Here is a 27671-nt window from a genome sequence, read left to right on the forward strand (position 1 = left end):
TTTCCAAGAAAGTTTATTTAATATGTCAGAGTTAAACAGAAGTGTTGATATATCATGCAGATGTAAATAAATTTCTTGTTCAACTCCAATGGCATTCAAACCTTATGGAATTCCTTTGCTGGTAGCTGGATGGATTGGTTGAAAACATTCTACATAAGTATAGCCCTTGAAATTAGAGCTAAACCTCTTGTTTTTGGTGGCAGGGCAACAAGGAAGCCTGTGCTTCCTTTAATAAATGAATACCTTTAATAAATGAACAAGGAGTAACAGCATTTCCTTTTTCCAGGATTCTCCAGTGAGTACTTTTCACATATATTTTCTTCCTTCAAGGTAAAGATATTGCTCTTTTGCTGGTTGAAAAATGAAGCCAAAGAATCCATATTAATCTCATCATTTTAAGCTGAAAAAAGCCACCTGTGCTCTAGGAATCTAACAAGAATAAATGGCTGACCAGCATCAAGGTTTCCACTCTGATTTGACTCTGGTTATGTGTCTGCTGTCCAGACAACTCCTGAATTACAAAGGCCAGAATCAAAGTGTTGCCTTTATACTGCACAAGAGCACTTCAGCTCTAAGCAGGTTTAGCTGTGGGCAAATACCAACTCCTTTTTTTCTAACAAAGATCTCCCCATTTGTCTCCCTGGCACATACCAACATCTTTTCTGCAGAACAGTCACTACTGCTACTGGTCCTGCATTCAATGTTTACATCTGTGCAAGACAAAGAAAGAAACTGGGGAAGTCTCAAGCCAAATTAAATGGCATAAACTCCAGGTATTGTATGGATATGGTAAGACTGGAATAATCTAATTTACATTATTTACATTATTATTAATGATTATTTACATTAAATTCTGGCTAATTTCAACCAAATCTGATACATAGCTCCAGAAGTCAATGAGAACTGAGGGAGTGATGAACAAGCAGACCAAAGGTTCCCTACAAAACAGAAAAAGAATCACCCAGGGACTGCTTTGACCTGTTAGGCCTCAGCTTAGAAAACGTATACCACTCATATGCAAATTCACAAAAGGGCAGGAAAAGCTTCTTTAGCAGGTAGAAAGTCATGCTGACATGCTGCCCTATATGCATGTCTTACTGCATGCACAAATCTTTTCCAAAACACACCTTCCAGCTGTATTCCTGTTTCCATGTGGGACAGATGCTCAGCCAAATCTTGACTTTTGCATCAAAGTCCTATTCTCACCCCACTGAACTTACCGAGGCTTAGAGCTCTAAAGTGTGTAGAGGTAAAGGCAGCCAAAGACTTGCTGTGGTAACTTTTCTCCTTTGGCAACAGCCAATTGTACAAACAGAATGGTCTTGCAATGCACCACAGATGTTTTTTAACTCTTTAACAGAGACTGTGACTTATAAAACAAAAATTTAGTATTTTTACAGGTCATAAAAGGTGGGTATTAAAAACAAATTAAATATTATTGAACAGATTTTTATATTTCTTAAATTCTTCCCACAGTCTCTTCTGCACCAAGACCAGTCTAAAAGTATAAGGCTCAAAATATATCTCCCTTAAAGTGCAAAGGAAAATCCTTTTATCACATCTGATGCAGACGTGAAATTAAGGGCAGCACGTTGTCCTAGACATTTTTGGGCACAATCATCTCATTTACACCAAGACTGTGTAAATTGTACACCAAGACACTGTGCAAGATTGCTCAGTGTCTCAAGGTTGCACCTCTAACAGTGGCATATATTCACAGGGTTTGAATAGTTTAGCACGACTTTAAGGAAGTCACAGAGCTTTTAAGGAATATCAGCAAACCCATAAAATGGTAAAGGTTGTGTGGCACAAAGAGGCAACTGTGGAATTGAGCCTTCAAAGGATCATTCTGTCCACAGATGTAATTTAGATTTAAAGGACAATCTATGAGGGACCTAAGACCCATCAGAGTGAAATTAAAACAGATATGTACTTCAAAAGGGTGAAGAGCTTAGTTAATTTTTAAAAAATGCAAATTCTAGCCTGATACCATGAAAAAAAATTATATTAAGGTGTTCAAAAGTTCTCTATTAAGAAGTACAAAGATGCCTTAGTCAGAGGAGTCCCAAACTAATGTGTTAGTCGTAGTTGGATGGTTATTATGTGCTTCCACAACAGGACAAAATGATATTGAAAAGTTTCCAACACTGTTTCCTAGTATATTAGGATGGGGTTTAGAAGGAATTGTTTATTTTTAAAAGCATTTAATGAGAAATGGAGCTGCTAGTCAAGGTGATGACCAGCCCCAGCTGTGTGACACTTTGTTTGGGTACTGTACCCAGATAACTTTAAGATTACAGCCTTTCCTCCCAGGTTAAAATCTACTGTGCAAGTGGACTGTCAGATCATCCCCATTCCTGAGAAGATTTGCCTTTCCCTTTTATCTCTCAGCTTTCACTACCTTCTGCCTTCCTCTGTCTGATCAGATGAATTATCTAAATACATTTTTGCTGAGCAGAAAACCCCATCCCAGTGCGGCACAGACAGATTTTCAAAAGAACCCAGTCTTGGTTCAACGGAGAAGATGAAGCCTGATCGTCCATGCAGAGTCCACCAGGTACTCCTGGAGATTCACCAACGAGTTTCATTTCTCTGAAAAGCCTCTTAGATTTTACTTTTAAAACTCGGGCTCCGTCACTGTCACCTCCCTGTCTCCACACCCTCCTCTGCACCTTCCTGCCGCCTCCTTGCCCCGAGCCTCTTGCTGACATCGGCCTCGTCCCTCAGCTCTCCTGCTCCGGCCGGCTCTCCCGCAGCCAGGGCTGCAGCCAGGCCGGGCAGCCCCGCTGGGCTTTATCGGCTCAGGATCTGCCAGCAGCACGTCTTGGATCGCTCTGGGGCTGGCGTTCCTCGCCACCGAGGCGTGCCGAGCTCTGCAGGGCAGGACTGCGGAGCCCCAGCGTCACCCAGAGCCGGCAGTGTCCCCTCGGCCGCGCCGCGCCACAGGAGGCTCTGTGCAAATCACCCCGTCTGTGCACGGCGGAGACCTGCCCGCCCAAACCAGAACCTTGGCTTTGCAGTGGGAAGGAGCTGCCGCTGCTCCAGGGCTAATGAGCACTCGCTCTCAGCAGGGCCAATTAGTCTGGGGAGGATGGTGGGTTAATTCGGCTGCGGCACTGGCCTGTTTTCTAGTTGTGACCTTGTTTGCCTCTAATTTGGGTACCTTTGCATGATGTCACACTACATCCTCAGACCTGGCAGCATCCATGCTACTTCAGAAATGCCACTTAGTCCTCTAGTTCATATGAGCTTTGTCATGCTCGGCAGAGCTATACATAAATACATTTTAAACATCAGGCACCAGCACACTTCTCAGGTGTTTCAGGAATCCAGCCCACACAGCTATTTAATGCCAAGGGAATGGCTAATTGCTGCTTCATGCAAAACCTGGACCGGGACCTTTTTTTGCTGTATCTATCACAAAAGGAACCAAAACACAGCATAAAATACAACAATCAAATTAAAATTCTAGTGATCACCACACTACTAGTTCATGTGAGGAGGGGGCAGCTAGAATGGGCACCTAGAAAGCTGAAAATCCACAGGAAAATCTAAGTTTAGTGACAAGTCCTAAGAACTGATTACGTTTATTTGAACATTGAAATCCTGTTCTGTCTCACTCACTTGCTCATGAAGGAGGAAACTAACACTTAAATGTTGTATATAAAGCCTTCAAGAAAACATTTTAAATAAGGTGACTGTCTTCAGTTTTACTTTCAAAATAAATTCCCTCACACTGGATTCAAAGTCACAAGGTTCAAGGCAGTGGTAGCAAAAAAATTTAGTAGGCCTTTACCATAAAGACATAACTTAAATGAAAAAGGAGTTTAATTTTTAAAAAAACCTCATTATACTTGCAATAACCTAAACTATTGTACCAAACCCATATTTTAATTTTACCTAGTCATCAAGGTTGAAATATCATGTTATTGCCATAATTCTCCAAGTAGCAACTGTATTACTAAAGACGTCATGGGGAAAAAAAAAAAAAAAAAAAATCCTGATTAGTAGAAGCACTGTGGCAGGACAGAAAAAAAAAAGGTTTTATTCAGTATCTTTGAGGCATAGACAGAACCAAATTTCTGTAAAATTGTCTCTTTCATCTGTCAGAAAATTGAGCCTGTAATTATATTTTAGATCTCGGTAGAGACTTGGTATTTATATAATTGTTATCCAGTTCTTCTTTAGATGTATGTTAATGTGCCTTTTTTTTGAGTTTTCATAATTTTTATGTATAGATGATTCATTTTCAGCAGCAGTAAAGGAATCTTGAAAATGTTCATCTCTTTTTTCCACACATTTTTGCAAATCCGGTTGTAGCTCTGCACGGATGGGAGTTTGTAACCGAGTATTTTCAGGCTGCATATTTACAGAAACAGCTCTGCGCTAATGCGAAGTAACCACGGGAAGCTGAGGCAGGCTTCATACTCCAGCAGCACTGTAAGGAGATATTGGGAACAAGCTGCTGTTCAGAATAACTCTGTTAAATAGCAAATACAGATGTCGTGGTTGCGCAGGGCGTTGGGCGTGGGGAGGTGCGATTAGCGGGGCCCCCAGCAGGGATGGGGTTATCGCCAGTGGGGACTCCTGCCAGGTCACGGGGCAGTATTTCCCTGAAGCGCACAAGCTGCAGGAGTTTAGCCATAATAAAACAGGATAAAGTGTGTTTTCATAAACACGGAAAGGACGCAGGATAGTGCTGCAAAAACAGCTGTGAAAACTGTCGGTGTTTCGTAGTCTGACCTTATCAGCTTCAACACTTTAGATATTTAAATCTTCATGGAACATGTGAACAGGAATCAGACGCCATAAGTAGAAATTTAAGGTCTGACTGGGGGGAAAACATTTTCGAGGGAATATGGTGTTTGGGGTTTTGTTTATGCAAAATCTGGTACAAACAGAAGGAATTGAGGGGAAAAAGGAAGTAAACTTTTTTATCAGATGCATTTTCCCACAGAATGATCAGTGAAGCACAGACTCTCGTTCCAATTTGTGCAATATCCAGTTTAGGGAAGTCCGTGAATGTCACAGGGGGAGTTTCAGAATTAAATGTCAGGATCTCTCAGACCTGGATTCTGCACAGAGAAACCAAAAGGAAAACCTCAGGCACTGCTGGCACTTCCAAGATTGCATCAATAACTGTGTTGCTTCACTCATCGCATGCTTGCTGCAGGGTGGTATTTTTGTCTTATAATGCTCCAGCACAGTGATAACTCACTGGGAAAGTGTGTGGGGCTTCACTGTGTAGTTTCTTCTGTGCTTGGGCTGATCTTCCACCTTGAACCCTACCAGGTGCCTTTGCAGGACTCTGGGTAGCTCTGTTTCAGACTATGTCAACTATGTCAATGCCTTTCTTTTTCCTTTTTTTTTTTTTTTTTTGTTATAAAAGGGTTTCCATATTTAATCCTTAATTCCGGCTCAATTTTTAGAGATTTGTCAACAGATAAGAAAGTTGCATGTGGGCACCTGAAAGTTTAATCCAGCTCTGTGTCTACTGCTAGATGACTTGAGGATTACTCATACACTCTTGTACAGTTCAGAAAGCCTGTGCTCGCAGTCCTTGCAGGACTAGAGCCATGCTTCATGAGTTAAGAACAGCTCTCCATGCTCAGCCATGTTTGGCCTTGGCATGTTGCATTTGACAAGGCCAGCTGTACTCGTCAGGGTCTGGGTGTCTAATCAAGCAGAAAGAGCAAGCAGCTATCTCTGGCGGCCTCCCCTGTTCCCCAGCAGAACACATTTTTCCAGAGCCACTGATATTCTTGCAGAGAGTCTTACAGACTTTGCAGTCTTACAGATTTATGACTAGTGCCCTCAGGAGCTACTGCAATGTTCCTACTTAATTTGATAGTAATAGTTACTATCTAGTTACTACTAGCACAAACCGATTACATTTACAGAGGATCTTTCTGTAAATTACTTGTATTTACAGAAAAAAAAAATCCATTACTACTTCCTTTTTTCCCAACATTTCACTCTGTCAATATGTGTGCTTCTGCATTTGTTTAAAAATACCCTTAAGATACTCATGCCCAAACATCATTGAAACATGCACAAATATATATATATAGATGTACAAGAGAAATACAGTACGGGAATTAAAGAAAAGAAATACATTCAGTATACTCTATCAGAGAAATGCACTAAATAAATACCTGTTTTAAATTTCCCATTCAGCCCACACACAGTCCAACAACTACGTTGTGCAGTGGGAAGGTCCCCTCCGCTACTTTCAGTTGAAGTACACAAAGCTCAATTTAGCAATTAGATAAAAAGGTTCAGCTAGTTTCTGATTTCCACATGTTCAAGCACATGACTCAATTAGCAGAAACATTTTGTGGATTAGCTTTTGCAAGCCCTGCTAGAGGGGCCTCATGTTCTGAGCCTTGCTGGAACTGCCCACGGATGAGCTAATGCACAGGTGAAACCTGCACAGCCCCGTGCTGCTCACTGGAAACACTCTGCATGTGGGGGTAGGGTCTCTCCTATTAACTCCAAATGTTTTCAACATCTCAAAATTATTTGTTTGCTAGAGGGCAGTAAAGAAAGGTGAGAAGGGCTGTCCCTTTGACCCACAGTGTAGTGCTCTGCAGCAGCACGCAGTAGCCTCGGGTGGTTTTTATGCCCAGGATTAACAGGGATTGGGAACGCTGCCGAAGCATCATGCTGAATCAAGGGTCGGAAATCGCTTTGCGGGGCAATTTTTCTGGTAAGATAAAAAACAACCATGATTTCCAAGTGCAAACAAACACCCTAATGCCCTATTTTCAGAATCTGTTTATTTAATCGCAATTTTTGTAGAGTAAACTGTGCAGCTAAGACTGTGCTCGGATGATCTGACAATGCTGTGTTTCAAGGCACAGAGGTTTGGCTGCCACTGACAAAACTGTCAGAAATTTTGGAAGAAGTGAATGCAAATAAGTTTGTCAGACTTTGACAACAAATGAGAGAGAAAAGAGGACGTGTTTTCAATCAGAGATATATTATGCCCTTTTTTTTCTTGTTAGGGAAAGCAGTGAAGCATTTTTCTTTATGCTGAACTTGCTTCTGGTAGTTGTGGATACAATTACTTTAAAATATGCATTATTTTTAAAAATCTGTATCTTCCAACTATGTATTGGACTTCAACAACAACAACAATAATGAAGAATCTGTTGGATCCATTCTCAGCCAGATGGATTTCTACCTCTGGCTTTATTTTTTCCTCTTATGCTCATTTTGGCCATATGAAAAATTCAGTATTAGGGAAGGTGAAACATTTCTTTTGCTTCCAAGTCCTTCCCTCATGAAAGCATCATGCCTTATTTTCTCCTCACCTTTGGTTCTCTGGGCCTTTGGTCCATTTTCTCTCTACAGTAGCCAAGCATCATAAAAGCCGAAGTTCTCTTTTCCCTGGGTTTCTAATAATTATCTCTTACTTGTTTCTACAATTTTTCTTCTATTCTCCCTAAAGAAAATTGCCAATACTCTACAAAATGCATATTGAATAATAAAGAACTGTTATTGCAGGCATAGCTGTAAGCACACGCATTAATTATTGTTTCAGTTTGATTGTGAGTGAAGATTTACACTTAGCCTTGCCTCAGATATATACATGTATTGAGAATATCAGTAGTATCTGTTACAGACAGAAATGTCTCCAAGTTTTCTGGGACAAGAGAAAAAATCCTGTCTTGATTTGCGCTATAGCAATCTCAATAATACCACTGTGGAATGAAAGTGGTTTCTCCTTTTCCCTTTACTGAAGGACAAATTCACATAGTTCATTGCACCGAGCTGATGTATTTATGGTCCAAAGAGTTCTCCTCACTCCCAGGCTTCAGGCTTACAGTGGAATCCAAGGTATGTAACGATGATATGAACACGATATACTTTACTGTAACCTGTGCTTCAGGCAGCTGTTAACGCCAGTCTAGCTTTCTGTAGTCTTCAGCCAAAGGAAAGTTGTCTGCAGCATATGCACAGCTCCAGTCCCCAGGAGACGTCCTGTGAAGTCAATGGCATGCTGAAGTAGACGCCACAGAAGCAAACAGTCATTTGTTGAAACCCAGTTCTCAGATGTTAACATATATTTGGGATCATTTCCTTGCCTAAAAAAGGAAATTAATTTTCTTCCTGCCAAATTATAATTGCATCAGTTGAATCACACAAAGACCCAGAGACACATTCTGCTAAACTTTATGGAAACACTGGGAAAGATGGTCTGGCTCCAAAAAGATAAAAGTCAAAGGTGGCAAAGAGGTCAAAACACAGAAAGGAGAAACCAAGAACTTCAGTGGGAAGGGAAACAGAGGGATACACTGACCTCTTCACTCTGCTGAGCAGGTCAAGAACAGAAGGATTTGAACTCAGGCTGCTGGCTCCTAATCTAGCCTTCTATTGTATGCTGCTGCTTGTGACAGTCTTGGTCAGGAGGGAGATGCCTTACTGTTTCAATATGGCCCCAAATAATCTATTTTTAAGTCATTTTTGCTAGAAAGACTCTTATATACCCCTAGGATACTATGTAAGTCTGCAGATGACACTAAATTGGGAAGAGCTGTTGGCTCCCTCAAGGGCAGAGGCCCTGCAGAGAGACCTCAACAAAGGACTGAGAGGACTGAGCAATCACCAATCATATGAATGGAATAAGGAAAAGTTCTGGATTCTGCACCTGGGGTGGGGCAATTCTGGATATACAGCCGGTCTGGGGGATGAGATGCTGGAGAGCAGCACCATGGAAAAGGGACCTTGGGATCCTGATCAACAACAGAAAGCTGAACAAGAATCAGCAGCGCCCTGGCAGCCAGGAGGGACAGCCCTGTCCTGGGGGGCACCAGGCACAGCATGACCAGCCAAGCAAGGGTGTACTGGGGTGGTCTCACCTCAAGTCCTGGGGGTAGTTTTGGGTGCCACAATAAAAGGAAGACATTAAACTATTAGAAAATGTCCAAAGGAGGGCAACAAAGATGGTGAACGGCCTTGAGGGGAAGCCACAAGGAGTCTCTGAGTTCACTTGGTCTGTTCAGCCTGGAGAAGAGGAGACTGAGGGGAGACCTCATTGCAGTTACAGCTGCCTCATGAGGGGAAGAAGACAGGCAGACATTGATCTCTTCTCTGTGGTAACAGTGACAGGGCCTGAAGCTGTTTCAGGAGAGATTTAGGTTGGATATTAGACAAAAGTTCATCATTCAGAGGGTGGTTGGGCAATCAAACAGGGTCTCCAGGGCAGTGGTGACACCACCAAACATGAGAGAGTTCAGCAGGCTTCTGGACAACACTCTCAGGCACATGGTGTAACTCTTGGGGATAGTGCTGTGAAGAACCGTGAGTTAGACTGGATGATCCTTGTGTGGGACCATTTTAATTCAGGATATTCTAGCATTTTATGATCCTAAATTTTTAGCCCCAGTTTATGCTGGTGCTTTATTCATGTGTTGCTTTATTAAAAGGGAGATCATTACATTTTTTGTGAACGCAAATGCTTTCAGTGTCATTCAGGCTGACAATATCCTACTCCCTCAGTTTATGAATTTACTACACTCATGTATATGATGTGGATTAAAAATGTGCACAGTGAGCTTCTCTACAGCATCTGTTAGTGGTTCTGGTCCTGAAACGTCAAGGACGGGCATCAATCAATCTTGTTGCTTGTCCTTGGACTCCTGCTTTCATTGATCTGCAAAAAAACAAGAACATGATCAATTTTGAACTTTAAACATTCAGAAAGCTAAGTAGTGTGGAAGGATTATTTGCTTTTATTTACATACAACATTTCTCCTATGGCATCCTCATAGGATGTTCATTTTTGTGCAGCAGTATGACATTGCTTGCCTATATGTGCTCTTTTTCCCTTTTTAAAATATTTTTTACTGAGCTGCTGTTGGTAAGCAGTTTTCATTTTTGGATTATTAATTATAATGTAGTAACATTAAATGATGTTTATCAGTACCTAAATGTACCTCAACTATGGAAATACCAGGTGAGGTATTACCAAAGGCTTCATTAATCTCACCACATATACTTACAGCTTCTCCCTATACTCTTATTTATATGCATACATTAGGGAAAATAATGGCAACGTGTATTGATTCTACTGTGGATTAGATTTTAATTATTACAGTTCATAGAACAAAGACATCATTAAGTTCATGAAATGCACAACTGCTGTAGGATAACTTTACCTTCTTTGCAAATCTACAAATCTACAAATCCAGTTCCCCACGACTGTTTTTATTCACACTGCCAAAATATAGAACTTTGCTCATAATTCAGGTGCTGAACACTAAGTACATCTTCAGTGTGGGGGTCTCAACAACTTTTTGGAGTGGAGGGTCATCAACCATGCTTGCAAAGAGGTGAAGCTGAGGCATGGGTGCAGCTATCATGCACATCTGAATTTCTCAATTACAGAGCCAGCTATTGAGGTGGCATTTGCATGTGCACAGCAACAGGCAGGCTTTGTGGACAAGTGAAGATAAGAAGTGGGTGCAAAGTTTGCAGCTGATCAATGTGGACAGCACAGACATGCTATTTATCTTCCCAAAGCTCCTTGGAAAGGGCTCAAGGCACCTTCAAGGGCATTTCCTCTTACAAGAGAGAAAGTGAGCTCCTCCGTGGCTAAACTCCTTAGTGATCTATGAAGGATCACTAAGGAGCATATCATTACATAGGGTGAAACAAGCAGAGCCAAAGCTGAGAAATTGATTTTTGGCTGAAAGGAGCACTCCAAAACACTACAGATTTCATAGTAGCAGGCAAAACTGATTTCTTGGATCTAGTGCTGCACTGAGTTATGGAAAGGGTGTAGACAGGAAAAGATGACAGCAAGACCACAGAGAGTAGGAGCTGGCTGCATGTTAAGAGGAGATGGAAAAGAAGACAGAAAATGCATTAATGTAAATTTTCTTCTCATAAAATCCACATATTCTACAATTTTTTCAATTTGCCTACAATTTCAATGAATGGTGTCTGTTCATTCCAGTAATAAATCTAACCCACAGTTTCTAGATCCCATTATTTAATGAGATTTTGTAACATTGTAATTTGATTACTTGCACATTTCTATCATTATTTGCACATTTCTACTGAAATATTTGTCTGTGTGACATTCTGACTGCTACATTCATCACAAAACACACTTTGGAGTAAATGTAGCAGTGGGGGCTTGCTCGCCAAAGCTTTTTAAAAATTGAAATACAGTTCCAAACCAGGACCTAACCTGCATGTGTACCATCATAAGACTACTTTAGCATCTTTCAAACTTGTTTGCAAAGAGCAAAATTAACCATTTGAGCATGCTGATCAAGGCATTGATTCTGCAAATACTTACTAGCAGGCTTAATCCCTTTGAAAGCACGGGGACTATTCACGGTCAGAAAAGCTGTGCCTGTGAGTAAACATTTGCCTCTCTCAGCCCTTGAAAGTGATTACAGGCAGTATTTTTCTTCTGGATGGACACTGCTCTCTTGTTGGCAGTCCACAAGTATGAAATGACATATACTGTAATTGTGAAAATTATACAGGACTGCCCCTAATAATAGTGTGCAGCCAGCAATTGGCTCGGTGGTGAGAGGGAAGCGCTTAGTCATTCTGTGAGAGGCAGGCAGGAAATGTCGAGATGAACTGTCGTAATTAGACACGTGTTATTAGTATTTATTAAAACACAACTAGTAACACTGGTTGTGCATATTCTGTAGGCAGACCTTGTGCAAACCCGAGTAATCTAGCCTTAGCTGTGCAATATAGACCTTGTTTACAATAGAGAGTTGTGCTGACCTAACTACATTAGTACAGTTAAAGCTGTACACCTCCAGTTTAGGAGCTGTATAAGAATAGCTTGTTTTTCCTTAGCAGAAAGAAACCCAGTGGCAGTGTAAAACACCTTCATACCAGTATAAGCATCCATAATTTTAAACAGGATAATTAAACGGGATGTAAAAATTAATGCAGCTAACATAGTTAATTTGGTATATGATGTATGAAGAGACAAGACTCTATTTCACAAATAAATGCCAATGGATGAATCTCACTCCTCTTCCATGTGAGAAGGAGGGGAAGTGAAAACAACTATTGTTTATGATAGAACATTGTTGTATGAGCAACTTGTGACCTAACCAGCATTTGCAAACTCAGTGAAATGCAGTGTATTCATTTGGCGGCTGCCTGTAAAAGTACTTTAATCAGTCTAAACTGATTCTTTGCATAGGGATGAAGAGGGAATCACTATGGCTGGATGGAGAGAAGCTGCTCATTTAAGGAAACAGTAAAAGATCACTGAGGGATAAATGTTTCTGGCAGCATAAATTTTACTATAATGTTCCAGTTTCTCATCTTGAAAATAGAAGGGATTTTCCTTCCATTTTTTCTTCCATTTTCATTCTTCCTGTCAGATAAAGTAATGCCTATAAATGAATAAGAAAAGGCCTGTGCTATGGCAAAAGCTGGTTAATACTCTCTGAAGAAGATTTTTGCTTCCCAGGGGTCACCGATGAGCATCATGGTGCTGGTGGACAGAAGGCAAAACCAGGCAGCAGAAAATGGACTTCTGCTTGGGCCCCTGCCTCTGACCTGCTGTACAACCTTTGGTAAACCACCTTCTCTCTCTGTGCCTCAGTTTTCTCCTTTACAAAATGAGAGAAAGTCAATTTACGAAGCAATTTGAGAAATAACAATGACAAACAACTGCTCTATATTAGTTGGGTGGAATTCTTACTAGCTTCTATATCTTCTTTTCTTATGCAAGAGCCACTATTACAGACAGAAATGTCAGTTTTCTAATTTCGGATCTAAATCTGAATTCAGATTTCAAGTGAAGCTCAAAGTTTCAAATTATTGAATGTGTTTTTTTTAGTTTCATGTTAAATAAAATGCAAATTTTCATACAGAATATTTCAATAAAACACATTTTGTTCCTACTTCTGATTATGAGTATCAAAACGGAGACAATAAATCTGCTCATCAATGCTAACACTTTTTGAAGATTCCACTCATGATGTATTTATAGAGAAATTGATCCAAACACTCCCAGTGATTCCTTTATATTGAATCACTGAGCAACCTTGCTTCTGACACTATAACCAGATATATCACATGAAAGCAGTGAACTGAATGCATCATGTACTGGGTGGCTGCTGAGAAAGATATACTGAAAGTTAGGAAAGAGAAAATAGCACACAAATATGGGATCTAACAAACTAAGCAAGGATTTGGAGCCCATTGTTCCTTGCTGTATATTACTAGTAAATGTACTATAATTACATTGACAACAACAAAAAAGTTTTGATTTGCATAATTACCTGTAATGTGGCACATCTTTTACATAAACTCCAGAATATGAAAATAAAGCAATTCACATGTCAAAATATTTTCAGGATGAGAAATTATATAGTCATGGAATCATAGACTAGTTTGGGTTGGAAGGGACCCTTAAAGCTCATCTAGTCCAACCCTCCTGCAATGAGCAGGAGACCTTACATTAGACCAGGTTGCACAGAGCCCTGTCCATCCCGACTTTGAATGTTTCCAGGGGTGGGACATCCACTGCCTCACTGAGCAACCTGTTCTAGTGTTTCACCACCCTAACCATAAAAAATTTCTCCCTTACAACTAGTCTGAATCCCCACTCCTTTCATTTCAAACAACAGGTCCATGGCTTTCTTCTACTGAGGATCCCAAGCAGGATGCAGTACTCAAGGTGGAGTCTCACCAGAGTGGAGAGTACAGGGGCAGAATCAGCTCCCTTGACTTGCTGCCCACACTGTTCCAGATGCAGCACAGGATACTTTCTAAGCTCCAAATGCACACTGCCAACTCATGTCCAAATTTTCATCCGCCAGCACCCCCAAGTTCTTCTTCACAGGGCTTCTCTCAATCCATTCATCCCCCAGCCTGTAATGATACCAGGGGTTTCCCCAAAGCAGGTTCAGGACCTTGCACTTTACCTCATGTTGAACCTCATAAGATTGCCATGTGCCCACTTCTTGAGTTTGTCCAGGTCTTTCTTGCTTAATTCAAATTGTCTCTATTTTGTTTTTATGGTTGTCTCTATTTTGTATAGAGAAATATATATACTAGCTAAATTTATTCACACTGATCACACGTTTTTTATCTGAAATATTTGGGTTTTGTTTTTTGTTCATATAGCACAGAAAATAATCTAAAGCATACATTTAAATACATTCTTTGTCACATTATTGAATCCATTTCATAATGGACCACTCCCTTATTTTTTTCATTTTCTGTGTTCTTGGTAAGTACAAGAAATTCTCTTTATATGTCATCAAATCTATGCATTACAATGATACATTATTTTCTGTAATATAGAAAGTTTGTTGGTATGAGAATGGCTCATTACACAATTCCTGGTAAATCTTTCCGATATTTAAAAGTATGATCCTGAACACTGGTGACCCAGACCCCACTGGGTTTATCAATATGAATTTTTGTTGAGCTGTTTGCCAGGATGCACATTGTGAAATATGTTAATAGCTTTTTTTTCATTAAAAGTCTTTTGGATATCATCCCAGCATCTTCTGGTCATTGCAAATCATGTTTGCAAGACATGGGTTTGAAGCAATTCTCCAAATTCAATAACTTCTCAGTTCAATTAAGTTCAGAGGCAGGCTCTGATGTGCTCTCTTCTCATACCAAGCTCTAATTCTGCCCAGATTTGTATGAAAATGTAAACATGCATATATGGGTGACAAGAGCAGTCTAGGAGCTAAATAAGTTGTGTCCTTCCTGTCCTTTAGTTGTACACTGTCTATCTTTCTGGCTCTGTCTCAGGAATCCACTTTAACCTGTGATTAAATCCCAGTGAAATCAAGACTTCAGCACACAGTTAAGGCTCAGCCTACACTTCAGTGCTTAAAGGGGCATATTAATAACATGCATTCCTGAAAGAATATTTATCATAGTAAATCATTATTTCCCTGTGATTGGAAAACACAGGCAATCCACCAAAGGAAATCTATGAGATCATGAGACACTTGAAAATATATTAAATAACACTGAAACAACTTAAATATTCAAATTTGTGAGGTCTGACGTAGTAAGTTTGGCAGCTCCACCCTTTCCATAGACTGCAGGTGACTCCTGGCGTTATCTCAGTCCTCCACATCCCCCACTCCCTTATCATTCACCTTCAAGAACTCAGCTGATCTCTTGAAACACGCATGGAAATTATGTACACTTATACTGAGAAATGCAGGGATGTACCATTCATCACTCCATGCTGAAAAACCCATATAATTTATAGACATGAATATCTATATATAGTAGCATATACATGTGTATTTATGGATTTCTGCTTTCACTTTTATGCACCTCTGCAACAAACTTTGCAACACCAGGATTTTCTGCTTTCTAGGGAAATAAGGACTTTGTGTATATTAACCAAGTTAACATAGATTCATCTCTGTGTAGCATTTTATCTGACATCTTTCTGAACTGCAAATTGGCTGCATCAATGTTATTCTGCACTCTCTAGAAGTCCTCAACTAAGTTGTCAGCCTGCTGAAGGTGGGAGACTATTAGAACATTCTATATATGCTATATCCTGTTGTGTAGCTCATATGGTCCTTCCACGGGGACCTTCCAGGTACAGGGATTTACAGGGTGCATTCTGATCTGACAGAACCAAATGTACACCACATTGTTTAATGCAACCTAAATATTTTAATTAGTGCTTGATCTTCAGAAGCAAGTTTTCCAATGTCATATAAATGGAAGTATTCTGTGGTGGCTTCTCGTGAAGTCCCTATTATTGTAGGTGTACAAATGGCTCTTTTGATTATTTTATGACATGGAAATGGGACTGAGAGTGAAAGAAACAACCCTAATGCAAGATGAAAGAAGCATTCACAGTTGTATGTGATAAAACCTTCCCAAAGAGATAAATTATGAAACTTATTTTTCATTGGCATTACATCTTACCAAGACATCCAGCCACTGCAAACAACAGCTATCATACACTACCATGGGTGTTGTTCCAACCAAATACAGCCCACAGGACAATTCCTGTCACACCACCATTACCATCTTATATAATCTTGGACTGGAGATGAAAGGAAATCACTAACTCAGGAGGTGCATGAATCTCAGCAGAAGTTGCTGCTCCCACATGAAAGAGTGATTTGCAATCGCTTGGCAAATTTGGCATATTTGTCCAGCAGCTCAAGGGTTACAAAAGTGGAGAATGCAGGAGCATGAACCTCCATAAATCTTTTCACCTTCTAGGAAGTAATATTATCACAAGACCCTGTCTATAGAGAGTTCTGCCACTGTTCCAGTGAGTGCAGAAATGTTATGGTACAACCTCTCTATTCAGCCCTGGATGGCCTGAGAGCCTGGTAAGACAAGAGGAAAGAAAGAGCTTTTGCCAGCAGAGCAGCACCATAATGTCCACTGTGCTAATGATGACATACTCTTGACAGATGGTAAATCACATCAATCTCTACAGCTGCCATAATATTTCCATTGTGACTATATCTATGCATCTATTTATGGTGATGTTTTATCTTGCGGACTTAAAATATGATCTATTAAAACACGGTGCAGAGTAATCCAAATGCAATTAAGCAAATAACTGTAAAAGCCAAAATTAGGATACAGAGAACAATGTATTTCAAGTTCAGTGGGAACAAGATTACTTGTTAGCTGAAAATAACGGGCACCTTCAGTGCCTTATGTGTATACAAATGATAGGTGTGCCAAAGGAATATAATCTCAGCTGACATTACAAAATCTACCACCACAAGAAATAAGAGCAGTGCACTGGAGAATCTAATCATTATGGAATTAAAAGAAAATACCTCCTAAATCCACATCACAAGCAAAGAAGACTGTTGATTTAACATACAACTGCATAAACTCAAAACCTGCCTGCCCCCAGTGAGACATGACTCAGGTGAATCCCTGAAATTGGGTGCTAAGCAATTAAAATATTCTCTGCATGTACAGTTTAAAAAAAAAAATAATAATTACCAAATCATAGGAGCTTGTTATCATCTGCACATCTGTATCATAACTGTACATAATTCTGTACAAAGCAGAATAGTTAATGCAAACAATCACACACTCCGAATTCAAGACCAATCACAGAAAAAATGTAAGCACTTATCATTGACTTTGGATGAGATCAGCAGCAGCAGTGAAACCAAGCAGTTATTAAATTTCAGCTGAGCTATTGCTAGGATTTTCTTTGTAAAACAAATGAGGCAGTACTTTTAATGTACATTGGAAGTAGTTTCTACCACTGGCTCATGTAACAGTTTTCAAAACTCCCTTGTCACAAATAATGACAAGCAGTGACTGTCTAGAAAAGTCAGTTAATGAGTTTGCTGAAAAGAAATTGCAGCTGAATACCTCACTTTCACTACATGATACATTACCAGGAAGTTAGTGGTGAATCTATGAACGTGGACTATAGTAGATATATATGGATAATTTCATTCACAGAGGGAAAACTGAACAAACACACAGAAAAAATATCAAATATCTCAAGGAGTTGAATTCAACCTTGGGGAATTTACTTCCTCATTTAAAATTGGGTAACTGTAAGAAAGGAAACTGCCCTCTTTACTTTTCCAAAAGTGCATGTCTTGAAGATGAGAGGGGAAAAAAACATGTTTCAGTTATAAGAGCCTACTTCTGCTCATTGGTCTTCCTGTCAGTTTTGTAATAGCTCCAGTCTCCACAGTGTCTAAAATCCAAGAGAGCTATTCTGGTCACCTAATATCCATGGAAGAGCTTAAAATTTGCTAGAGTCTCCATATAGGACTTCAAAATTTTCTATGTAGACACCACCCCCCTACCCCCATCCCGATACATAAAAGTATCCCAAACTGAGCTCTTCAAGCTGAGAAAGAAACGCCTAAGTTCATCCCCAGAGAGGCCATGCCCACACCTAACATCCATGAGTAGCTCTGAATTTAGCCCAAATTCCATTTAGTACTCCCAGCTGACATTAGCACTCTTATCTTGCATGTGGAGTGAGCTCTTCAAGACTGCTCTAACCAGCAGTGTAGAGAATACCTTAGGATGAGGTTCACATCTCCCTCCTTCCAACTCTCAGAAACTTGCTCCTGAGATAGAGACAGTATTCTGGGTAAACTGCATACATATAAATGGAAACAGAATTTGAATCCCAAGAATTTTAGACTTGTCATTTCAAAGGAAGATATTCAGCAACAAGATAAAGGGATTTGGGTCTGGTTTTATATTCTTGGTTCTGTCTCTCCTTTCTGAACAATAACCTAGCTGTAAAAAGAGAGATGGAGAGTAGCCTGTATCCTTAGGCATTCTACCATTTGCTCATTCCTTGGGAAAATCAGAATTCGTGGGTTCTGCTCACTCAAGACTGAAAAGGTCTTAGGCCTAGACCTAGAGTAAACATTTCTGTCTTCCAGGACAAATACCCAAATCAACTGTTACCTTTGCACAGGCCTACATAGTACTTAACTGTTAGCACAGCTGGCCCAGCTGCCTAGCATCATCAGGAGGTAGCACAAGCCAAGAACTATCCCTGATAGGAAACCTGGATGGAGCTGGTTTCCTCTGACTTCAAGGAGTGGGAAGAAAGAACTGTCATGTGAATGTGAAGTGGGATCCTCTCATGGCTCCTACTTACTTGCAAAAATGTCTTGGTGTCAAGAGTTCGTTCTGGCAAAGCCAAACCTGCTGACTCTTCAGATGGTTTTCAAAAATGTTTTGCACTGATGAGCTCTAAGCAGCGCTCCATTTCAGCATGTGGGAGTGCTGGATCAGCTGGCAGACGTAGGCAGTCAGAGCAGAGAAGCTGGTGCCTCACACAGGTGCCCTGAATTCCTTTTTACAGGGCCTTATAGTTTTTCATTGACTATGGAAGAAATGTTGTCATAGTATTTTTTGCCACAGCAATACTTCAATTCCAAATACAGAAATCACTTTTATGTACAACCGTGAAGCATGGAATTTTCATCTTGTTTCTTAAGGATATGATTTCCTACCCAGAAAAGTTCAAAGTCAAATACTGTTCATTGTACAGAAGCACATTCAATCTGTGAAAGTATGCTCCTTGGAATAAAAATCTATAAAAGCAAAACATTGCAATAAGCCAGAGAGTGATGTCCTTGGCTATCAATTCTTATTCAATGCCATGAATATTGTCCTTTACATTTAGGAGGAAAATATTTATTCTGGGAAATAAACTATTCTCTTATTTAATGTTACTGCATTCATTTTACCCCTTTAACAAATAATGTTCAAGCAATCCATCTTGTAGGATTATGCTCCCATCTGTGATCTGTACTTGTGGCCCAATCCTGCCATCTAGTATTCTCTGCTATACCACCCTGCATAGCTTGATTAGCTCGATCTTTAGGGCCTCCTCCCTATGTAATGTGAACACAGAATGGCTTGCAGTCAGCCTCAGAGAAAAAAAAATTACTTTCTTAGGATAAATGACCCCTGCAAATGAATGCTCTACACCTGGAAAAGCTGGCTGGTTTTAGGCATTTAAATATTCCTTTATTTCATGACGTCTTCAACTGCCAAAATGTGTGGGGGTGATTTAACACCAAGACACCAATTTTTGTTCAGCCAGTTAAAGCTATGCCTGCTTTTTTGTTTCTTCGCAGTTGATATTGAAACAGTTTCAAACTCAAAAGACAGCCCCATTTAAACAACAACAACAACAACAACAACAACAACAAAAATCCTAATGAAACCAGAAATCAAGTAGTTTTTATCTCAGCAGTGTTCCTCTCTTGAGAGAAAACACCTTTTTAGCATAAACACATAAATTGGCCTTGGAAAGTGAGGTCGTTTTCTTCCCATTAACAAGTTCCAATGAGTAACTTTTTAAATGAGCATCTAATCTAATTCAGTTAGAATTACAAGCCAAAATACCATGAAATACACTTTTGAGAGCATATCAGTCTAGTTGCAAAATATTGAAATATTAGCTAATTCTTGACACAAAAATGCCCTCTCCTCTCGTGCTGCTCAAATAGTTTCTATTTCGGGCTGACAGCCCTGTAGTCGATCACACCAGCTAGAAATCTCTTCCTAGAGCAGCTACAGCTTTGGAAATGCAGATACTAGTGCTCTGCATGTACTGCCAATTTTATTTTCCCCCTAATATCAAAATAGTAGTGTATTTGGTTGGGATTCAATACCTGTTTTTAAATGCTGCTTTTTGACTTTTTCCCCTGTTGTATATGAACTCTTTGTAATGGCTACTGTTACTAATCAGCCACTCTTAACAGCCCTTTGAACGGAATTAGTTGTTTCTAATGGCAGCACTTCCCAGCCTATCAATTCTATCAGAAACCATCAATGGCCATTTTGCCTTTTGCTCCCACATAGATAAAACTGTTCACACACATAAAAATATAAATATTTTTATTATTAAGAAAAACAATAATCTTATTACAGTCTGCAAGTCATGTATACAGATTCCTTTACTTTCAAGTCTCAGCTTTCAAACCAATTTTGAGGGGTTTTATTTTTGTTTTTTAAAGCATCTGAAAACATGCAACCTTTTTGCTTTGTAGTTTTTTACTGCAGGATCAGATAAGAAAACTTTTTGATCAGTCAAAACATAATGTCAAAGTGCCAGGAAAATAAGCCATTAATACACAAAGGAACACTTTTCTATTACCAGGGTCTGCAACAGAATATCTTGGTAAGGAAAATAATAATACCTTCAGTGCAATTGCTTTAAGAACTCAATAAAATTTTAAGTGTTTCATTCCCATTTCATTTTATATAGATTATTAATAAAGATGGTAGTACATTCATTCCAAAATCTGCGGCCAGATTGTCAGCTATGAGAATGCATTCGACTCTTTTTTCAGCATTATCACTGACTGAGAATACAGCCAATATTTGGGGAAAAAAAAAAAAGAAAAAAAAAAAAAGGGTGGAATTAGTGTAGGACAATATTGTATCTCTGACGAGCAAGGCAAGGATTGAATGCTGATGCTTCAGGCTACTCAAGGATGCTTAACTGTATTCATGAACTATTTGTAAGACAGTGAGCTGCCAAAACCTCAGACATTTCCAACATGGTAACTCTGGAATGGCTGTAGTATATAGGAAAAAACAGATGTCATAATGTGTTTCATCTAGTTTAAAACTTAACATGTAATTAACTTAATAGCTTAACAATAGCTGATGTAGCAACAAATATGCAATTAAATTCATACCTCATTATGACATCAAATTCTTCTACATATGCATTACAAAAAAAGATCAGATTTTGAGACACTGGTACATTTAATGGTGACTAATTGTCCTTAAAATGCAATTGCATGTAATACTTGCTTTTTATTTCGTCACTTGTGAAAATGATTTCATTTTTGTAACACTGTACTTCCTGTAGTCCTTTTATTACACCACAAGTGAAAGCTATTCCTTGGTATATGGTTTCAAATGCTGCATATAGGTACTTGGACCTTTACATTCATTATGTAATAAATTATTGTTGTATTAAAAATTCGAAGTGTATATAAAACAAATATGTTTTGTAAGAATATAAAAAATATAAAGTATAGAAAAACCTCTCCTCAGAGTAGGACGAGGTTTTTCTCCAAGAAGTTGCTGATTGCCAGCAACGCCCAAGATAACTAAACCAGGCCGGCCCATCAACTCAAACAAACAGACAGGACACGGACCATCAAGAAGACAATGGAACCGGCTCGGGAAATTATCTACCTCCGGACCCAAGCAACGCCCTGCAGATTCCAGTGGGTACAGAAACTAATCAGTGAAAAAAGACAAGTTCCAAAAAGAAAAGACTTCGCCAGACCAGAACATCCCTGTGTTGAGAAAGCAATCAGGGGAGACAAAAGGGAAAACCCGGCCGAGATACCCATCGGCACCAGCCCGGATTCCACCACCCTGCCATGAGAAACCCAACATTGTAACACACACAGAAACTCCTTTACATATGAGGAGATTCTGGCCGGACAGTAGTTAATGTCTTTATTCTATGCCAGGAAATCCATTCACTGGACAATCAAGGACACTTGGTGAATGGAACCAGCCTGGAATTTTGGCCTGAGGACTTAAAAATCCTATAAAACCCCAATCCTGAGGACGCTCAGACGTGGATTTGGGAAACCTATACCTCTGGTGTAGATCCCTGTCCACCCGGCGCTGCGCTGATCTTTTTATTGTGGGTTTTTATCGCTGTTTTACTTATTATCGTTTATTAATAAATTTCTCTTTGATTTTATCCCAAAATTGCCTTTGCATTTATAACAATTATGTAGTGCAATGTTTTCATTTTTTAAAATCTTTTTGTGCTGGTTGGCTGTTTGTCCAAACTGCTGCAGACAATTGTCACGGTTCTTAATAATTTTCTCTGAGTACTCTTTAAAATAGATCTCAGGTGGCCTGTTTTATGCACACAGCCCCAGAGTCCTGTTCATGTATTACTTTGGGCTGCCTAAAGGTTTCTCAAGGTATTATTAGGGTTTCTCAATTGTTAGTGCTGCAGGATGAAAAAGACTAACAGTAACACTGAAGCAAATTAATTAAAAGAAAAAAAGAATCCTAAAGAAATACCAACACTGAGCCCAGACACTTTGTTACAGAACAGCTATGCCTGACCTGCAGTTTCGGTGACAGTTTCCTACATGCATTTCGTGTTCAAAGAAAACAAAAATACATTTTGAGGTTATAGTGATCAAGTTGCATTAAATAGAACATAAATTTACTTTGAATTATGTAATTGATTTTTAAAATGACTCTTCCAAGCTCGCCACGCTAGTGTGTTTTATTACAGGTATTGAAACCTATTTGAGAGAAGTCTGAAAGGTAAAGGGTGGAACTGTGGCCTAATGAAAGCCCCACTGATATAAATGAAATCAGTCAAATTTTATCAATAAGAATTTTATTGAAAAATTTGCAAAATCAAATTTCAGAACAGCCACAATCAAAGTCAGCGTCGAGCCAGGGGTCCGTGCTGGGTGAACTCTGAACCAGCCTCTATTGCACTGGTTCCCCCAAAGTTCACAAACTGTCCTTCGGAGAGAGAGTTTTATACAGTTTTTTCTGCCTGAGGCTATGCCGCTTCATTTTTTTTGTCCTTCTTGTGTTGTGACATATTCATATTTTAGCTGCCGGTCTGTTGATGAGATTTCCGAGAGGGGAAGAGAGTTTGAGTAGATTTTAGGGAATTGGACATTAAGATGTGTGGTCCTGAGGAACTAGATTGATCGGTATCAGGCGATAATCACTGGGTCGTTGTAGGCCCATAGTGCCTGGGTGGACTCATCCTCTCCCAGTGCCATCCCTGTTCTCTTTCAGATTACCCTCTTTCTGGGTTCTCAGCAGCAGCTTTTGCAATCCCAAATCCTTTGTGTTTGATACATGAAAAATGCTGTATACCTGATTTTATACATGTACAATAAAACGCGAATTATAACAACATCTATTACACCCACAAAAATTTAATGTCACATTCCACTCACTGCAGTAGATGAGCTCCTTGATGCCGACAACAGAGTGGTCCTCTGATTCTGTGGTTATGTACAGCTTGGTTTTTCACCGCACAGGGATATTATTAGGAAAGAGGGATCAGTAAAAAGGAATCTGAAACCTGATCTAGTGCTGAGGAATGCCTTTTGAACGTGTCATTTGAACCGAGTTACTGCTTCTGAGAGGTGTGAACTTCTTTGCTCAAAACCTGAAAAGGACCCTGAAAAGAAGTAAAAAAGCTAGGCAAGCCTTTGTGGAATTAAGAAAAGTAGTTTCAAAGATATAATTTTGAATCTGTGCATCAAGATTTCAAATAAAACTCATCACAAGTCTGTTGGATATTCCCTGTTTCAGTTTACTTTTATATACATCAATTTTCTAGATTTTAAAAACACATTATGAATTTATGTGTATATTTAGATCCCACACCCTTAGATGATCTTTTAAGTTCTTAAACTACATATATTCCCCCACGAATGGTACTGTATCTCCATTTCTAAAATGCTGAATGGGCTGATTGTTTTTATCAAGCATTTCATATGAACAGTTTATGAACTGTGAACAAGAGGATTATACAATGATTGGTTATCATAACTTTCAAAGTTAACTGATACATAATCTCTGCTCAGGGAAAATCAGGGGATTTTTGTTGCAACTACAAGGAAATTTTAGGAAATATTATAAACTGACTGATTTTAAGGAAGTAAGAGGAATGGCTGACAATAAAATGCTTACTGTGCCTATGTAATACTGAACTGCTGTGCAATTCCTCCTTCAGTAGGTTACTTAAAGGAAAAAATACTATATGATGCAATGGATACATTTTTAGAAATTTATTGGAGACCCTTTCAGCAGGGATCACAATAAAAAAGGGAAATGGCGCTACTTGCTGAGGCTGACAGCTAAAGGCACAAGTCCATCAGTCACTCAGTTATGGTTTAGCATTCTTTTCAACACAGGTCATTTAGCCTTCATCCAAACAAGTGCTGTCACCTACAATGCACACCCACATAGTTTTTCTCACAGGGTGCAGGTTGTCACACAGAGGCAATAAACAGGGTTCCCATAGAAAACTTACATCTTTGATAGCACTTCAGAAAGGAAAAAACACTGATTGCAGCTCATGTGCTCTATCCCTATGGCTTTTGGAGGAAAAGTTCATTAGCTGCTTTGCATGCCAAGGGACCAGCTGTCCTTCAGCACATGGAGCAACTCTGATTGACCAGGAGGACAAGTGGGAAATAAGCTCACAGCAGTGCCAGCACAGCATATGGTCATGTACCAGCTGTTTCTGAAATGCTTGCCAAATGGAGATCAGAACTGGGTTGGTTGTTAGGAAAATAAAACCCAACAAAAACCAACAAACAAACAAAAAAGTTCCACTGTCAGGATTCCAAAGATGTGACCACAAAACCAGAACTGGAACAATTTGAAATGTCACACAGCAACTATGTGAATATTCAGAATAATCTGTCATTGGCCTCCGCGCTCTGACTTGCTCCATTAGGAGAACACCAATATCCTGAGCATCTACTCCTTCTACAGAGCTTTCAGAGAAAAAATGTTTAGAAAGGGTGAAATAGAGAAAGTGGATTTGTACTGATGATATACATTACTAATACATTGAGGATATGTGTGGAGATCGATTTAAATTGGTGCCAATTGATACTACTGACAAATCCCAGGTGCCCTGTATTTTAGTATATTTTACTCTACCTTGTAAAGGGGAATTCAAATTCTGAGCTCCTGAACAAAAAGAGATTTGATTGTGATTGGCGCGAGTTGTGTTACAGTGGTTGTGAAATGCTACTGATAAACCCGGGGAATGACTCAGCAGAAAACAGTCAGCAGGATTTTTTCCCCCAAAGCATTTCAGTTTCAGCTTTTCAAAACAAGAAAATAACTCGAACATTAATTAAATGGTTCAGAGAACAATTCTGTCCTTATATCACATAGTTTAAATCACTACTTTCTCTTTAGATTTCTCCCAAAATACTCCTGCAAGGTTTGGAGAAAGTAACTGATTAACTGCACGTTCATACGACATCAATTACTGCCTCAGCGGCATTTAAGAGAATGCTGGAAGTTCATGTAGCTACACAAGCCTGCATACTTAACTTTTGGCTAGCCTAAATCAGATTTATTACTAAATTAGGTGCTAAGGATGTTCAAAATTGGCAAACCCTAGCTAAAATAAAAATAATGTTGCTCTGTATCAGGAAATGAGTATACAGGCTGGGAGGCAGTGTTTGCATTCATGTTTCTTATGAGATGTATTTTTTATATACAGACTTAACTTGTTGAAAGGCCTAAATGGGACCACATCTGGTACCGGGGGATCATGTTTTCAAAGGCAATCTTGGTTCCAGTGACTGAAGATGTCATGCACAAAAGAAGCAGTGTGAGCCAACATGGATGACATACTGCATGTTGAAACTCTAGGAGCCACACGTTGAGCAGTGAACAAAAGGAAGAAAACCTCAGGATTACACAGGCAGAAGACTTACTTTGACATCTTCCATAATATTGACTTTCCTTAGGCCCATATGTGTTCACGTAATTGAGAAATGTAGGGTGGTAGTGTACACCTGAAAAGGGCATCATTATTTTCCCAATTAAGAAGCTTGATGAGTACTTTGGTGTGTCTTGTCATGTTTTCAGCCTTACAATGGACCATTTTCACCCATCTACTATGCTAAAAATGTTCTTTCATTACTCCACGGTTGTGTAAACAGTTGTGATTAAACTGGCATTTAATCAATTGGAACAAAATCTCCGTGGCTCCCGAGGAGCTCACCTACTAAACCCAACTTTCAGTGGCAAAAATCTTCTAGGAGACGACTTCCCTTCCAGACGGGCTTTCATTGCGCAGTAAAATAAACTTTTATTTGCTAACCTTGCCCTCGGAGTCGTTCACGATTTCAAAAGGACCTCACATGACAAACACCGCTACGCTCCATCATTATCCCCCGCTCCCTCCCTCGCATTCCTGCGCCGGCCCTGCCTGGGTGTTCCCCTCCCGGCGGCACAGCCCTCCTGAGGGGCGCGGGTGGATCCGGCCACGCCGCCGAGGGCCGGCGCCGCTCCCGCCGCCCTCCCGGTGCCTTCCGAGCGCCTCGCCCGCCGCTTCCCTCCTCGGGCGCCCAGCGGACAGCGCGGCGCTCTCCCGGCGGGCGGGAGGCTGTACAACCAGGGCAAAGGACACTTCCCCTCCTCCCCCCGCCCTTCCTGCGCCGCGGGCACGACATGAAGGCGGCTCGCAGGCGCCCAGGCCTTACGAACGACGACAGAGTTAGGGACAGGGATGGGTGCGAGACAGAGCGGAGCAGCCCCGTCGTCCCCCGTATCCCGCCCACCGGCCCGATGCTGGCGAACCCGTTCCCACCCGCCCAGCGCAGCCCCACGGATCTGGGATCAGGGATTCGAGCCGCCCTCTGGGCGGAGGGATACGGGGCGGAGCCGGCGGCGCGGTCCGCCGGGGCGCTGAGTCCCGTTGCCGGGTGACGGAGCGGCCGGCCCGGCCCCCTCCCTCCCTCCTTCCCTCCCCGTGGCGCTGGAACCGCCGCCGCCGCCGGTTTACGTAACGCCTCCCGGGGCAGGTCCCGGCTCCGTCCCGCCCGCCTCACTCGGGGACGGCAGCAGCGGGACGGAGTCCGCCGCCTCCTCCGGCTGCCAGAGGCCCCAGGGCCCCGCTCTGCGCCGCCACGGCAGGTAAATGCCCGCCACGGGCCCGGGGAGTAGAGGGAGGGGCAGGGCTGAAGGGAGGGAAGGAGACTGGCAGCCGCCCTGCTCGTGGAACGGGAGGACGGAGCCGGGAGGAGGCGGCGGGCGCCCTTCCCCTCCCCCGCTTCCTTCCCGCCGCTGCGTTGGGACAGCCGGGCTGGACCCCCGGGAGCGCCGGGCCAGCGGCTCGGCCCGGCCGGGAAGGCCCGCGCATCTCTGCCCTCTCCGCTAACAGCCCGGGAAGAGGAGGAGTTGCGGGGCCGGGCCTGGTCCCTCCGGGAGGACGGTTTCCCGGGACGGCGCGTCCCGCTCCTGGGCTGCGCCTGGCGGAAGGCGGCGGGAGCGTGCCGGGGGGCGCGGGAGGAAGGGGCCGGGGAGGGGGCGACAGGAGCGCCGGGGGCCGGGCGGGGGGCGGCTGCCGGCCGGTGTCGGGCAGGGCTCGGGGGCGGGGCCGGGGGCCCGGCCGGGGTGCCCCGGTCAGAGCGCTGCCCGGGAGGGGA

At 41.2% G+C, this 27671-nt stretch overlaps 2 protein-coding genes and 1 long non-coding RNA gene across 6 annotated transcripts in view; 2 read left to right on the plus strand and 1 right to left on the minus strand.

Moving 5' to 3' along the window:
* Positions 1 to 3538: 3538 nt before the first annotated feature.
* LOC131579092 (uncharacterized) lies at positions 3539 to 12068 on the minus strand. Its single transcript, XR_009277629.1, has 3 exons — positions 11312 to 12068; positions 6156 to 9658; positions 3539 to 4438 (listed from the first exon to the last, which is right to left on the minus strand). It is a non-coding gene; the product is annotated as an uncharacterized LOC131579092 (long non-coding RNA).
* Positions 6622 to 14093, plus strand: LOC131579091 (uncharacterized). Its single transcript, XM_058838584.1, has 3 exons — positions 6622 to 6709; positions 7748 to 7842; positions 13626 to 14093. Exons 1-3 carry the CDS (start codon positions 6622 to 6624, stop codon positions 14091 to 14093), a joined length of 651 nt encoding a protein of 216 aa, XP_058694567.1.
* A 12928-nt stretch (positions 14094 to 27021) lies between these two features.
* Positions 27022 to 27671, plus strand: part of KIAA0232 (KIAA0232 ortholog) — a 63401-nt gene continuing 62751 nt past the window's right edge. For 2 of the 4 annotated variants that reach the window (XM_058838577.1, XM_058838578.1), the window contains exon 1: positions 27022 to 27159. The gene's annotated coding sequence lies outside the window, so the exon portion shown is untranslated. The remainder of the gene's footprint in view (positions 27160 to 27671) is intronic. The other 2 variants (XM_058838579.1, XM_058838580.1) reach the window with 2 other exon arrangements.

The sequence above is a fragment of the Poecile atricapillus genome, chromosome 4, assembly GCF_030490865.1.
Source record: "Poecile atricapillus isolate bPoeAtr1 chromosome 4, bPoeAtr1.hap1, whole genome shotgun sequence".
NCBI lineage: Eukaryota > Metazoa > Chordata > Aves > Passeriformes > Paridae > Poecile > Poecile atricapillus.